This window comes from Hippopotamus amphibius, chromosome 4 (genome assembly GCF_030028045.1).
Source record: "Hippopotamus amphibius kiboko isolate mHipAmp2 chromosome 4, mHipAmp2.hap2, whole genome shotgun sequence".
NCBI classification, from domain to species: Eukaryota; Metazoa; Chordata; class Mammalia; order Artiodactyla; family Hippopotamidae; genus Hippopotamus; species Hippopotamus amphibius.
Genome location: NC_080189.1, coordinates 107,373,810 through 107,389,579, shown reverse-complemented (window position 1 = coordinate 107,389,579; position 15,770 = coordinate 107,373,810). Strand labels below are relative to the sequence as shown.

The following is a 15,770-nucleotide window of genomic DNA, read 5'->3' as shown; positions in this document are numbered from 1 at the left end:
ATTATTGTAATTTTTTGATAAATCTTAAAATCAGGCAGGGTGATTCCTCCAACTTATTCTCCTTTATCAAAACCTTTTTGCTATTCTAGTTCCTTTACCTTTTCATATAACTTTTATAATTAGCTTGTCTATATCTACCAAAAACTCCCACTAAGATTTTAATTGAAATTATGTTAAATCTATACATTAATTTGGATTTGGGGAGAATTGACATCTTAATTATGTTAAGATTTTTGTTCCACATATATGGCATGCTTCTTTTTTATAAAATTAATTTTTATTTGGAGTATAATTGTTATATACTATATTGTGTTAGTTTCTGCTAACTAATGTGTTAGTTTCTGCTGTACAGCAAAGTGAATCAGTTATACATATACATGCATCCACTCCTTTTTAGATTCTTTTCCCATGTAGGTCATTACAGAGTATTGAGTAGAGTTCCCTGTGCTACAGAGCAGGTCCTTATTAGTTTTCTATTTGTTTAAATAAATTTATTTATTTATTTTATTGGCTGTGTTGGGTCTTTTTTCTTTTCTTTTTTTTGCTGTGCGCGGGCTTTTCTTTTTAGTTGCAGTGATTGGGGGCTACTCTTCATTGTAGTGCGCGGGCTCCTCATTGCCGTGGCTTCTCTTGTTGCGGAGCACAGGCTCTAGGCACATGGGCTTCAGTCGTTGCAGCACATGGGCTCAATAGTTGTGGCTCACAGGCTCTAAAGCGCAGGCTCAATAGTTGTGGCGCAAGGGCTTAGTTGCTCCACAGCATGTGGGATCTTCCTGGAGCAGGGATCGAACCCGTGTCCCCTGCATTGGCAGGTGGATTCTCAACCACTGCGCCACCTAGGAAGCCCTAGTTATCTATTTTATATATAGTAGTGTGTGTATGTCAGTCCCAGTGTATGAGGATTCTTTGATTTCTTTCATCAGCATTTTGTAGCTTTCAGCATGCAAAGCCTACAGATCCTGTACATGTTTTGCATGTTTTGTTAGCTTTATACCTAAGTATTTCTTTTTTTATATAGCTACTGTAAATGAGATTGTTTTTAAAATTTTAGTCCTAAATATCCATTGCTAGTATATATTAATATGGTTTGACTTTGTGTGTTGTGACCTTGGTAAAGTCAGTTATTAGATCTAGGAGTTGATTTTGTAGATTAGGATTTACTTTGTAGGCTTTTGGTTTGACTGATTTTTCTTATGTTTTCAATTTCTTTGATTTCTCCTCTTAATTCCTTTGTTTCCACTCGAGGTTTATTTTGCTTTTTCTGTTTTTCGTAAGGTAGAGGTCTAGATTATTGATTTGAGAGCTTTCCCCTTTGCAGATGTACATGTGTGGGATTAAAGTTTCATTTCTACTCACTATGTTGGCTGAAAACCAAATTTTGGTTTTCATTTTTGTTCATTTGAAAATATTTTTTGCTTTCTTTTGAGGGATTATGGCAGTTTTATATGGTTTCTCCAAGTCTCGTTTTAGTTGGTGATGAAGACTAAGGTACATGCAGGTTTGTTTCCCACATCTTCTCTGTAACATTCTCACAGTCCATGCCTTGACCAGGGAATGCCACTAGCCGAGCTTATCAGGGAGATGGTTGATGTGTGGTGTGTGGTGATGTGAACGTTATTACCATGTGGGAACTTGAGTCTACGTGTCAAGGACTTGGAACAGTGCCAGGCATGTGTAGGCATGGAATAGTTACTGCAGATGAGTGAACACTCTTGTGCACCCTTAGCCCTGTGCTTGCACACCAAGTTCAGTGTCAGTTCACTTTCGTCTGTGCTTTTCTACCCTGGTCCTTGGCTTGTCTGAATTGCTTTGCTATCCAAGCTAGTTTGCACCATGAGCACATTTTCACATTATCTTTGCACATTGATTTAGGCTTTGATTACTCATTATTTTGTCTTATTTTGAATGAAAGAAGGTTTTTTTCTTATCCTGTGATTGTATGATGCATATATTGGAATATGCACGTTACTTTGTAAAGATTACCTCTACATACACATGTACTTGAATATCCAGCAGAGATTGTTGGTTCCAGCAGTACAGCAGAGATCTTTGTTCACAGCTCCTTCCACCTCTAATGACACATCAGTGGGTAGAGGATCGTATGCACTGTGCTTCATTATTTACCTTTTGAATAAATGTATTATTAATAATTGCTGCGTGATCAAAGTTGGGCACAGTGTTTAGAAAGCATAATGTTTCCATAAGTTAGAAGTTTGTACCGTCATGGTTATTATTATTTAGATAGCGGTTTCATCAAAACTATCACACACATTATGTGCCAAGATTGTCCAGATGTTTTATTCCCAACAGTTCAGGGTCATTGTGACCTAGAAAGGGATTCTGTGCACAGGAGGCCTTAGAGCATTTGCTGGAGGAATTCCTGCAGCTCATTGGTCTCACAAAAAGAAGTAATCATTATACAGACTTACTCAAAGTAAGTAGCCTGCTACACATGTCTTCTAGTATGTCTTTTGCCCTCCCTCCCCCCCACCCTCCCAAATCCTTTAACTGCAGGCCTTTTCAGGACAGAGCCATTATTTTAGAAAGCAGAATTTTTAAGTTGGTGTTTATAAATATTTAAATATATGTATTTTTATATAATTTTATATAATACATAGATAGATTACATATTTATATATATAATTTGAAGATAAAATGATATAAAAATCCTAGACTATTCTGCATCTTGCAAAACTATAAGAGGGAAATAATAATCAGTCATTTTGATCTTTCTAATGAAATCTTTGTCTCCATTTTATTCCCATTACTTGCCCAGATGGGGCAATTTGTTTAAGAAAGTCACTGGACTCATTAATTTAGGCACCACTTTATGTACACCTTTAAACATGTTTTGAAAGTGAGAATACAACTGTTATTTAATCTTTCGTTCAGCAAATGCTTAGTGATGGGGCTTTGTTTCTGGCACGCAGTGGGGTGTGTTGGATGAATGAATAAAAAATAAAAGTCAGGGTCACTTCCATGGTGTTCGGAAATTTTGAGGTAAAGCTTAGGAATGAGTGTGAAGCTTATTCAATAAGGGCCAGGTGAAAGGTGTATTTTATAGCCACTTCAGAGGTCACTCAGTGTTGGGCAGTAGCAGTGTGCTCTGCAGATCCTGGATTTCCAGAAGGTCAAGTGCTCCGTTGATGTAGTATTTTATCCCCTCTGGTAGAAGAAGCAGAGGGCCGTGGTGGCTCCTCATTTCAAAGAGGGAAACTAGGCCTACGTCACTGTGCCTGGGACAGACTGGCCCCTGGCCAACATCTCTGGCTTCCTGAAGCTGCCTGGGGCCTTGCTGTGGGACAGGCGGGACAGGCTGCGGGGAGCACAGTGTGAGCCCACCGCTGGCTGACCCTGGGCAGGGGTGGTTTGTGAGGGAAGTGAGTACATCTACCAGGGTGCTCCCAGTGTGTGAGTTTGTAGCAGAGGGCCTGACCTGGCCCACATCCTTGTAAACACTTGTAGGTGGTCTGTGCTTGCTGAGGGGTCCCCAGTTTTATTCTTGGGGTCTAAACTTACTCTCTGTGATGCCCCAGAAATCTCTCTGAGTGGGAGCTGAACAGCTTAGAGTTGGGGTCCATCCACCCCTCTCCAACCATGAGGGTCTTGGATCCCTAAGCTAGGACTTGGGTCATTATGAAGTTCCAGGGGTTAGCGTGTCGATTCTGTGGGGTAACACGAACAATTTGATGAATAATAACTAGAAGTCCCTGGTGTCATTTGGAAAAGCCCAACGGTTCAGAGAGGGACACAGATGATCTGTATGGCCACCTTGGTTCCTGGGGCCAGTCTCGCCGTCCTGGGGACCAGGAAGTGTCATTTCCACTGAACAAGCCATTCTCAGCCCATTCAGAGCAATCAAGAGTGTTGGGAAGGGTCTGCCTGCTTAGAGGGGAAAAGTATTTAGACAGAGTTTTTCAGAGTCGGTGCCTTCCATGAAAAAAGGAAGTCGTTCTTGGTCAACAGTTCTTTGTAAACTAGAGTAACATTGGTAAGAAATGTGAGTTTGCAAATAAATCATACAATACAGAGAAACTTATAAGTAAGCATTTACAGAGGTTTTAAATTTTTTGTTAATTATTAGCCAATAGGATTTTACAAATTCTCATAGGTTCCTTAACTCAGTGGCACAGTGGGAGTTTTTTTGGGCTGCGGCTGTTCCTGCGGTAGAGTGTGAATTACCACTGAGGTGCTGTGTATGCTGATGGAAGGTTAAATACTCGGGAAGATACAGGGGTAAGTGAGCTGATAGCCTCTTTGAAGAATTTTATTTAGCTGAGAAGAATTGGGTAGAAATTGAATTTCAGGTAAATAAAATGTAAGTCAAACAGCCACTGATGGGTCGAAAGTGCGTTCCTAACAAGCCCACGAGAGAAAGCGGCCTGGGGACCAGCAGAAGCAAAGATAACAGTGTCTGGACTGCTCATCTGCAGCAGGTGCCCAGCCTGGCCCCATTCTGAGTCCTGGTGGAGTGGGAGTTGGCTGGGACTGGGAGGGAGGCGCACGAGAGGCTTGTGCAGGCCGGATGGCTGGTTGCCAGAGACATCGGCTTCCCCCAGAGTCTCCTGCGCACCCCACAGGCAGCCAGGTTCAGGGGAAATGCTCCAAGCACTTCCCTTCCGTTGATTGTCTTATGTTCAGACCAAGAATCCTTTCTTGGACACAAGACTTTGTAGATGTCTTATTCCTTTCTCTGCCCTTAGTGAAGCAAGAAGTGATCACAGACCAGAGGAGTGGTAGGGACGGTTCATTGTCACCACAGAGAGGATTGCTAGGAAATGAGTCAACTGGGTAGCGGAATGTTGGAAAAACCTAAGTGTTTTTAAAACTCTTCACAGATATCTTCCCTATCCCAGCCTATTCCAAAATAACTAATCTCGGGGCACTTATGTTTTGAGATTCTACCTCCCCATGTATGACAGTTGCCTCTGCCTCCCTCCGTGTTCCCTGAACCTTGTAGCCCAGGTCCTGGAGGACTGTGGTGGTGAAGCATCTGTCTGACCGTTGTGAGCCTTAGAGGAAGGTTGGGCATCTGGCCTCCACAGATCAGGTTCATCCAGACTGTGTAACCGAGGTGCATCGTGGGGTCGAGCTTTCCTAGATCACGTGTGAGTTTGTAAAGGATAAGCTTCTGGGAGAAGACAGAGTAGTCAGCTAACTGCAGCACCAAACGGCTTTTACACGTGGAGATGAAGGTTCTTCCCTTCCTCCTTACCATTGGCGAGGATTCATTCTGAAGTTGGTGAGAAGGAAAGTAGCTGCCGTGGTGGGACAACCAGAAACGACTGGAGGAGATAAAGTGTATGCGCTTTCTCCTTTCTGCTAATTTTTTAAAAATCTGCAAGGTACACTCTAGCATCTTTTTTTTTTTCTTCAGTGAAAGATTCATTTACTTGAAAAAACAGAAGTCTTTCCACACAGACCAATATTCAAAATCTATGAACAGTTTGTGGGGATGGGGAAGGAAGGATTCACAGGGTTGGGCTTTTTTTTTCTCTTTTTTTCATTTACTCCCACTTAAACACTTAAGCTCATTGTGCCAGAAATGATTTTTTAAATTTAACAGTGAAGAAAATGAGTGTGTGTGTGTACTTAAATATTTCCTCACAACAGAAGGGGCTCGTTGTGGTTTATCCAGCTGATGCAATGGGTTGATGTTTTCCTGTGTTTAGTCCATGCAAGTTCCTGTGACATGTACTTTACAGAAATGCTCTATAAATCTTGTGTTCAAAGGACCTTGTTGCTGCTCAGAAGCAGCACAGTTTTTGCCCTGGTTCTGACTCTAAATAAAAGAGCTGTCCGGTTTTTGAGAGGGGCCCTTCCTCTGCCCCCTACATAGGGAAACTCCAGTGGGCTGGTCCTCAGGGCTTGAGGCTCTGGCTGGTGGAGCTATTCACCTTGGGCCCTGTTCAGTGGTGATGGGATGGAGGATGTTCTTACTGACAGGGAGGTTACAGTATGAAAGGGGAATGTGGTTGCGTGAAGCCAGGAAGCTGGTGCACAGAAGCTGGACCTGGTTTGCCTGTGATGTGCTCACCTGGCGTGACATGGCCTTCCAGGACTTCGGGGCTCCCAGTGTGGGGCAGTGAGACCCCACAGGTGAGCACAAGGAGAGTGGGCTTCTGAGTAAGAGGAGGACTTGGCCCTCTGGGCTGAGTGTCTGCCTGGGTGCTGGGTGAAGACAGCAGCCCCTCCCCAGATGTCGGGAAAGCACGGGCGCCCTTCAGTGTGGGCTGGATGCCCTAGTTACCAACTTACCACTTCACATTCAAAGAGAAATTTTAAACCATGCTTTGCTCCCAAACTGTATTTTTAGGCTTAAAGTTACCTGATTTCCGTAAGCCCTGTTTTCTTATCTCAGGATCCCGCAGTGAATCGCCCGCTGTCTTTCAGGTGGGGCTCCTGGGCTCTCGCACGTTTCCTGCCGCACACGCTGCGGCTGCTTGCTGTGCTGCGCTTTGCCCAGTCTCGACAGAAGCAAACCCCTGCCCGCCTCTGTCCCTTCTCACCTGTGCATCCCCCCCCCCCCCACATCTCTCTGCCTCTCCATAGCCTCACCTCTAAGAGGGGCGCCCTCTGAGTCCGCTCTGCACCCCTGCTTTCACTGCAGGGCTCTTAAGACTCTGTGGATCCGGGCCTGGCTCCTCATTGTACTGATGGGAAAAGTGAGGGCTGGGGAGGCTGCGATCCAAGCCGACGCACAGCCGGGTTAGTGACCCCCAGGACCCAGTCCCTGCCTCCCAAATGCAAGCCTGGTGTTTTGTCCGCTCACAGGGTTGTGGCTGCTTGTGCTGCGATGTTTCTTACTATCAGATCATGTGTGGTCGGGGTGGGCCCTCCCTCCCGGGGTGGGCCCTCCCTTCTTCCTCCATCCCGGCCAGTGGCACAGAGGGTGTCGTCCAAAATGGTTGAAAGGGGATGAGCCAGGCACACACACCCTAGAATTGACCTGGAGTTGGGCTGTTTTCTTCAGGAACCTAAGGATAGAGGTTCCGTGTGGAAATGTGCTTTATCAAAGGATCAGGATGATGGAAAATCTCAAAATGCTGGTGAAAGGAGTCAAGGAGTTAAACGCCTTACTCATGGAGCAGATGATGCAATGCATAAAGGTGTCAGTTCTCCCTCAGTTGATCTGTAGATTTAAGAGAACTCCTATCAAGTTGTCAGCAAAGTTTTTGGTAGACATAACAAATTTTTCCTAAAATTTATGTGGAAAGGGAGAGGCCCTGAAATAGCCCAAACAGCTTTGACAGAGAGGGCTAACGTAGGAGAAATCATTCTTCCCTGTGCTGAAGCTTCCTGTGCAGCCATAGTTGTCAAGAGTGTGGTCAGACCCATAGAGCAGTGGAATGGGGTGGGGTACTCAGATCTACACAAAATGCCCAATTAATTTTTGACCAAAGAGCAAAACCAATTCGATGGCAGAGGGATGACCTTTTCCATAAATCACGTTGGAACAACTGGACATCCATAGGCCAAAAAAAAAAAAAAAAAAAAATCTAGACTTGAATCTCACACCTTATGCAAAAATTAACTTAAGGATCATAGCTCTCAGTGTAGAATGTGAAACTATAGAACGTCTAGCAAAAAAGAGAAGTCTTCATGTCTGAGGACGAGTCAAAGAGTTCTTAGATTGGAACTAAAAGCACAGTCCCTAAAATGAGGAATGGATAAATTGGACTTGGTCAAGATGAAAGCTCCTGTTCTGTGGAAGACTCTGTGAGAGGATGAAAGGATGCTGGAACTAGGGGTGCACCTGTGTTTGTGGACCTGCACTCGCCCTTCCTGACTCTGACAGGCATCAGTTAAGTGATAGTGTCTGGGCCTTACTGGCTAGAGTTAAGATTTCAACATGGTACATGTTTAAAACATATATTTTTCTTTCTGGTCATGCCATTAGCTAAGTGTTTTGGGGAACTTTATGGCTATTCTCATAAACATAAAAATCCCAATCATGTTCCTTTGTAGTTCTTGAGAAGTTTTTCCCATCATACTGAGTATTTGAGTAAGTATTGGTGATTTTATAATCCTAGAGAAGCGTTTATATGTATCCTGATTACCTTATTTAAAATATCCTGACGGAACTCAAATTTCTAAATTTCACATTGGAGATATGTCATAAGCCTGAGAAAGATGAAAGAGTGATAAATCCAGCAGTACAGATACTAGCAAAGGAAAACACAGTAACTGTGAAGTGATGTGAGTCGCGAGATGTGGGCCCAGGCTCTGGAAGGACATGAAAGTGGTGCTGATGGGTTTGCACTCAATCCCCAGAGCCATGAGCAGCCTATGCGGGGCTCCAAGGACGAGGTCCTGCAGCCCCGCAGCCCTCTTAGTGGGAGGTCGGTCTGGCTGCGGGTGGGGAACAGCAGGTGCTGGGGACTGAGATCTGGAGCTGCGAGTGGCTGTGTGGGTGACACGGGGAGCGCTGATGGCATCCTGGTCCAGTGGTCACGGCGGGGAGAAAAGAGAAGCGCTTGGGTGCCTAAGGGGTTGGGATTTTGAATTTCCTGGGGGTTTCTGATAGCTCTGTTATCCGCTGTCCGTGCCCTGGCTCCCTGGGAGCCCTCCCACTGCTCGCCTCTCTGCTCACTGCCACAGCCAGCGTGGGGCTCTTCCCGCCCAGCTCGGAGGCCGTTGGGGCAGGAGGTCGGTCTGTGCGCCTGGCGGTGTCCCTCACAGGCTTGCACGTGTAGTAGGGGATACTACGTGAGTACTTGGGGGTTTTTAAACTACGTTTCTTCTTCCCTGCTTCTTGCTTTCTGGGACATTTCACATTGTGTGTCTGGTCTTTTCAACTATGGTGGAAGGTAATAGGTGTTATTACCAACATTTTGTCACTGAGAGAGACGAGACCCACAGAAGTTAGCTGAGCTGTGGGCCCCCAGTTTGTGTTCAGGGCAAGAAGAGGTCCCCAGTCTGCCTGCTGCTACTCGCCTGGACAGGTGGGTTCTTGCCATGACAGCACAGCCCTTCTGCAGAAAAGAAAAGCTTCGCACAGAGATGACAAACGTGCCTCCAGCAGCTGGGTGGGAGGGAGACGGCCGTCGGGGTTGCTCCCTAAGCCTTATAAAGCCATCGGCTTAGGAGAGAGGCGTTCTGAAGGTTCCTGACAGCCATAAAATTCCAAACATGGAAGTGATTGCTTTGTTATATAAAGCATTCGTTCCAGCATTAAATAATAAAATAAACTCCTGACACCAAGAATGGAAACCGTCCCTGTTAGGCTGGTCTGTTTACTCAGCGCTGAACCAGCTGCGGAGGTGGCTCTGGGGCACATTCTCCCCTCCTGGGGGTACTCCTGGATCTGTGGGCTTTCCCATCCTGACCAGACACCCACAGGTCTCTGCAGATTCCCGTGGGGTCCGAGTTTGCCAGAATGAGGCTGGGATGGAAAAAGAAAGGAGCTGCACTGTCACCTCCCTTCTTGTATTTCCTGGGCTGGTTTTTCCTTCATTTTCCTAAGACTCAAGGTTTGCCTGGAAACTCTGGACTACAATATAAGTAAGAAAAAGAATTCTTCCCGGGGTGGGGGAGAATGGTCTCTGTCTCAGTGAAATTCAGCAGTGCATTGGGAGCTTCACTTGACTTGCATTTTCATTTCAAATTTATGACTTGGCTGTAAATCTCTCTTTCCTTTGTTACAGAACACATGAGAACTTTAATTTCTACTGTTGAAATTCTCAGTCTTGTGGAACTTATTTCTGCAAGAATAATAATAAAAATAACATTTTTGATACAGTAGAAAGTGTCTCAAAAAACCACTTTTACTTTCTCTTCACTGAGATTAAAAATGATTTCTGCATTTACTTTTCTGTCATACATTCTTATTCTTAAAATGAAAGGAGAGTTTTATGGGAGTCTTGAGTATCAAAGCATGGAAAATACACTCTTTGGCATTTTGTATGGGAAATTCTCAAGCAAGGGATTCTGTGATCCATCTCCTTTAACATTAGGAACTATTTGCTGCTTTTCAAGGAGCCAAATGTTGTTGACACAGCATGGGGGAAGTGATCTACACATTTCCTTGATAGTGTTCTTTTAGCTTCCAGGTTGAAAGAGTACTAATTAACCTGCTATAAACCATGGAATAGTCTTTATAGGTTGATAGGTTTTAATAAAGTCTTGCTTAGAAATGTGATGTGGAGCAGCGTTCCTCTCTCTCCTAGCCTTTCTGCCTTGAGTTTACAAAGTTTCACCCTGAAGACTGTGTGCTCACTACAGATCCAAAGTGAGGAGCAGAGGGGAGGAGGCCAACTGATCCTTTCGGCTGAATGGACATAAAGTGAAGAGAAACACTGTGTGTTTCCATGGTGATACCATGGCGCTGATGGCAGGTCAACCTCAGGCAGAAACCAAGGAGGTGCTGTGGGTGGGTAGAGTTGTGTGTAAGGCTGACCAGCTTCTGTCTGTCCTACCCATCTTTCATCTATCTTCCGTCAGTCATCTATCTATGCTTTCAGTTTATCTATTCTTTCTATCTCCATCTTTCTACCTATCTTACTGTATTTTCCCAGAATCCTATTGGTTGCTTCAGAATACAAGATCCTCCTCCTTATATAAATTTGCAGTTAGTTTGACATAGATGATCTGTCGGACCTCTGTCTACCAGATGCTAAATAAGTGGACTTTCTGCACGTAGAAGGAAACGCAGCAAGAACACCTTAGCCCTGGTGCTTGGGGCGCCTGCGGAACCTGGCCCCTGCCACAGACCTGGATCCTTTGCATACCACATGAGCCAGGCTGGCATCTCACACACTTTAATGATGGAATAATCAGTGATTTCCCTCTGCCCTCTCCCCACATGGGCACTGAACAGTTAAAAAATCACCAGGCGTTTTCCCTGATTATGAATGCAGCTTTCGTCCAGTCACTTATTTGCAGTCACTCTGTACGTTGGTATCTGCTGCTCTTTTGTGACTGACTCCATCCATACATAGTCCTGGTCTGTAAAACAGAGGGGTCACACTCGGTTCTGTAGGACACTGACCCATGGAGGTGTCGCAGCTGGCTTTGAAGATAAGCCACTCGCATATGTTACGAACACAAACTGTAGGTGGCCATCCAGGGCCTCACAAGATTTGTGCAGAATTCTGTGGGGCTGGAGTGCAAGGCTGGGATGTTGGTGAGACAGGACGGGGGCTGGGGCGTGGAAACAGGCAGTGGGGTGCGAGAGCATCCCTGAGGAGGGTGTCCTAAGAGGGTGTCCTGGGCAGGCGGAGAGCTGGGCAGGACATCAGGTGGTGAAAATGCTGACCAGTGGTCCCGTAGTGGAGGCTCGAGTGGAGGCTCTAGGTGTGGCTTCCATGGGAAAAGTTTTGGACTTGGACAGAGGTCGTTTTCTTCTTAGATCTGGGGCCCTGGGCGAGAAACAAATGCTATTTGCGCCTTGATTTCTTACCTGTAAAATCAGTTGTTATAAGGATTAAAAGAGATTACTTAGGACATGTGGAATGGGGACGGGTAGTTAATACTGCTGGCTTTGCAGGATGCACGGCGTGTATTGTGGTGCTTACCAGGGAGCATGGCTGTGTGCCCGTAAAACTTTATTTCCAAAAATAGCCCACAGGCTGGATTTATAGTTTGCCAACCTGTGATTTAGATAAAATTCATGAGGTGTGGAAGTTATTCCCTTGCCCTCTTTTAGGTTCCGAGAGGTGATAGCAACCTGGGATTTCTGAGTCATATCTTGAGATTCTCCGAGCTGACTGCTTAGTGGCATGATTTAGTAGTGGAGCTGAAATAGGACACCTGTGTAGAGGTACTGATTCTGCCTCCCATCCAGCCTTTCTGAGTCTGTGGGGTCAGGAACCTGAGTGGATGCCCTATGAGGCCGACATTAACATCTCCCCTTTAAAAAGGAACACTGTGGCTTCATGCGGAAATTGTCTGTTACCCTTTAGGCCCAGATCCTAGCAACTGGAGCTTTCCAAGGTAAGACTGAATTCAAAGTGAGAGTGGGAAGAGAGTGTCCTTTGAGGTTGGCTTCAAGGGAGGGACCCCTGCCCCCCCCAGTACCTAAATGTTCACCTGAGAAATTTTTAAAACTTGAGCTGAACTTTGTCTTTTAATCTTTCTACTAGCTTTTTTAAGTGGCTGATCCTCAGCCTTTACTACGTCTCCCTTTACTAGTGGGATTTTTTTCTTTCCTATAGATTCTTTCTTCTTGTTTGCCTTTTCTTTTTCACTTAGAGAAGACGCTCTAACATTTCTTTTAGGGTAGGTTCGGTATTGATGAAGTCTTTTAGTTTTTGCTTGTCTGGGAAGTTCTTTCTCTCTTCTTCAACTCTGAATGATGACCTCACTGGGTAGAGTATCTTAGGTTGCAGGTTTTTACCTTTTAGCTCTTTAAATGTATCATGCCACTCCCTTCTGGCCTGCAGTATTTCTGATGAAAGATCAGCTGATAGCCTTATGGGGGTTCCCTTGAATGTGACTGTTTTTCTCTTACTGCCTTTGGAATCCTCTCCTAATCTGTAACTTTTGCCATTTTAATTATAATATGTCTTGCTGCGGGTCTCTTGGTTCATCTTATTTGGGACCCTCTGTGCTTCTTGTACCTGGATATCTGTTTCCTTCTTTAGGTTTGTAAAGTTTTCAGCCATAATTTCTTCAAATACGTTTTTTACCCCCTTCTCTATCCTTCTACAATGTAATTGTTAGTATGCTCGATGTTGTCTCAGAGATCATTTAAACTGTTCTCATTTTTAAATTTGCCTTCTTTTTTTTTTACTGTTCTTATTGTGTGATTTCCATTATTCTGTCCTCCAGACCACTTATGTGTTTTTCTGTATCCCTACTCTGCTTTTCCTGCCTTCTAGTGTGTGTTTCATTTCACTTACTGTCTGCTTTGATTCTGACTGGCTCTTTTTTTAGAAAACATTTTCTAGTTTGTTAAAATTTTCCCTGTGTTCATCTGTTCCTCTCCCAAGTTTAGGTTAGCATTCTTATTACTAATGCTTTGCATTCTTTATCTGGGGAATGGCTTACTTTTGCTTCACCGTTTGCCGTGAGCACAGTCGTGTCTAACCCCAGGGTGTGCTGGCAGCCCTCACTTTGGTAGCAGAAGGGGCTGGAGATGGAGCGTGAGGGCTGCAGCCAGGTGTGAGCTGGGTGCCCCTCTGCTCGGTGGCATCACCACCCTGTCTGGGCCGGGCCCGACCCCAAGTTGCTGAGCAGAAGCCCTCAGGGTCAGGTCCCAGCCAGCCCGGCTCCCTTCAGGTGTGTGTTTTCCCCGCTCCCAGCACCGGGCCCCTCGCCCCAGCAGTGCTGAAGCAAGAGGTGCCTGTGTGGGCTCTCAGCGGACGTGGTGGGGGTGTTGACCGCAGGCAAAGGTCAGGGTTGCTTCTGACGTGCCGCCGTGTAAGTGCCGGTAGTGGTTGCCGTCGCCCCACGCTAGCGGCTTGGGGTCTGAGCCACTGTGAGGCTCAGGCGGTGGGAAGCTGCCGCCGCTGGAGCCGCCCTCACGCCGCCCCGCGCCGGAGCAAGTCTGCGTGCGTGCTCCTCGCCATGGAGCCCAGGCTTCCCACAGCTCTCCTGTGAGTTCAGGGCCCCCCAGCCAGCCAAGGGCACTCGTCGCCAGGTGTCAGACCCCAGGACAAGGGCGCCCTGCCTGTGGCTGCACCGCTCGCTGCCCAGGGCAGAAATCCACCCCTGTGATCTCCTTCTTCCTCGGAGTCCCTTCCCTGGGGCACAGGTCATGACCTGACCACTTCTCTTCCCTTCCTACCCAGTTCCACGTGGGTCTTTCTTAGGTTCAGTTGTACAGGAGTCTTCCTGCCAGTCTCCCGTTAGTTTTCACTGAGAATTGGTCTACGTGTAGATAGGTTTTAGATTTGTTCATGGCGGAAGGTGAGCTCCGTGTCTGCCTACTCGGCCATCTTGATCTCCTCCTCAAAACTTGAGCTGAACTCTGGGTGAAGAACAAGCTGCAAGGGGCTGATTCACTGGGCTAGGACTCAATGGCAGGACTGTGCAGAGCTCTGTGGGGTCGGCTGGGAATGGGAGGGCACCGGAGGGAAACACCAGGTAAACAGTAGGTGCCTACCCTGTGCTCAGGTGGCCTCCCAGCAGGCCAGTATGTGTTTTTCTCACCAACACACCCTCACACACGTGCTCCTTTCCCCATCTCGTGCTTCTGTTTTGCTCTAGGCATCCCTGCAGCTGCAAGGAGCAAACTGGTTTTGAGTTTAAAATGCTGAGCAGCAGCACAATTAGCACAAAAACTAGCTTTCTTGTGCTTTTATTATCTTCAGAGAGTGGTCACTTGTTTTAGTGTTTTTGTGTGTTTGTGTTGTTTCCAGCTCCAAGTGCATAAACTAGTCCTACGTCTTGTAGCGAGCACCCCCACCAGGAAGAGCGGACTTAGCAGCTTGTGTGTCTCATGATACCCTTTCATTTGTTTGCTGTATTTTTATTAAAACTTTAGTATTTAGCTCTTTTAGGAATGATGGCTTAGAATACTGGGGAAAAAATTAACAGCTCCAGAAAAGTTCAAGGGCGCAAATCAGCATTTTGGGTGCATTTGAGCTTGTAATTGGGAAAGGCTGTTGCATGTCATAGAGGTTATTTGTCCCAGGTACTTGGCACCCATGAGAAATGCCAGCCTAGTGATGGCCCTTGAATCTCTGGCTTAAGCAATTTAATTCTTGTTTTAATGATAAGCTTCTTTCTCATATGTTTTGGATTCCATAGGTCCTATGTTCTCTTGCTTTGTTTTATTATCTACTGTTTCATTTGGTCTTAGACATTTATTTTCAAAAATACTCAACAGTGTATATAGTCCTTTAGACCGGCATACCTGATCAGAAAAAAATCTCATTGATGGAAGAAGTTGCTAATCAGTGGTGGTTTTGGACAGCTCTCACTGGGGTAGACACCTGCAGAATCTGTTGTTGATTAAATTTACCAGAGCTGTGTAGATCGGGGAGGTTTCCTGCCTGGCAGATGTGAATAAGATTGCAAGAATCTAATTCTGGACCCCATCAGAGCCAAAAGCTTGCAAGAAGGGGCGTGAAGCGTTTGTGCGTGTAGTACAGGATTTTATGTAACTTAAATGAGCATTTATTTGCAAGCAGGGGAAAAGTCAAGGTGAATGATGTAAAGTGCTGCTTTCTTGTTAAATTATAATTATAAGGAAACAGAAGACACACAGAGATGTGACTGTGTCTTCTTGGTTAAGTGTTCAGCTCTACTTGTGAAAGCATCCTGAACCTCCCTTTCCTTCTTTTACAGGAGACATCACACAAAAAGGATATGAAAAGAAGAGATCAAAATTGATTGGAGCCTACCTGCCCCAGCCCCCGAGTACGTAAACCTTGATGAGTAGCATAAAGCATTCAGTTTTAAGGGTTAACTGGAACACGTGAGAGAACAGCTGAGCACAAACCCTCCCTCAGTCCCTAGTCTGCATGCAGGTCACACCATTGAGGTGGCACTAGGCACGTCCTCCTCCTTTGATTGCAGGTTATTTTGTGAATTTAGAAGACACACATGATTTTTATATAAATGTGCCTAATAAATTTAATAGATATTTCATTCATGGAGGGCAGTAATGTTTGATTACTTTAAAATGCTATAATCATAAAAACATGAGAGTATTTATGGTTTAAACATGACTTTTGGCTTAGTTAAAATTATTGATTATGGTTTAAATTAATCCAAGGTTTTTATTGATGTCATTGGTGGGGGGTGGAGGGCCACCCTAGAAATCTAGAAAACGGTGTAACCTCCTGCCTGGGACTGTGAAATCGTTAAGGTTGGTGGTTTTC

General features: G+C 45.3%; 1 protein-coding gene across 4 annotated transcripts in view; it reads left to right on the top strand.

Annotated features, from left to right (window-relative positions):
- The window catches only part of DIP2C (disco interacting protein 2 homolog C), a 368,761-nt gene that overhangs the window by 156,653 nt on the left and 196,338 nt on the right, over nucleotides 1-15,770 (top strand). For all 4 annotated transcript variants that reach the window (XM_057730681.1, XM_057730680.1, XM_057730679.1 and 1 more), the window contains exon 2: nucleotides 15,235-15,306. In XM_057730681.1, coding sequence (XP_057586664.1) covers nucleotides 15,235-15,306 — 72 coding nt within the window. The remainder of the gene's footprint in view (nucleotides 1-15,234; nucleotides 15,307-15,770) is intronic.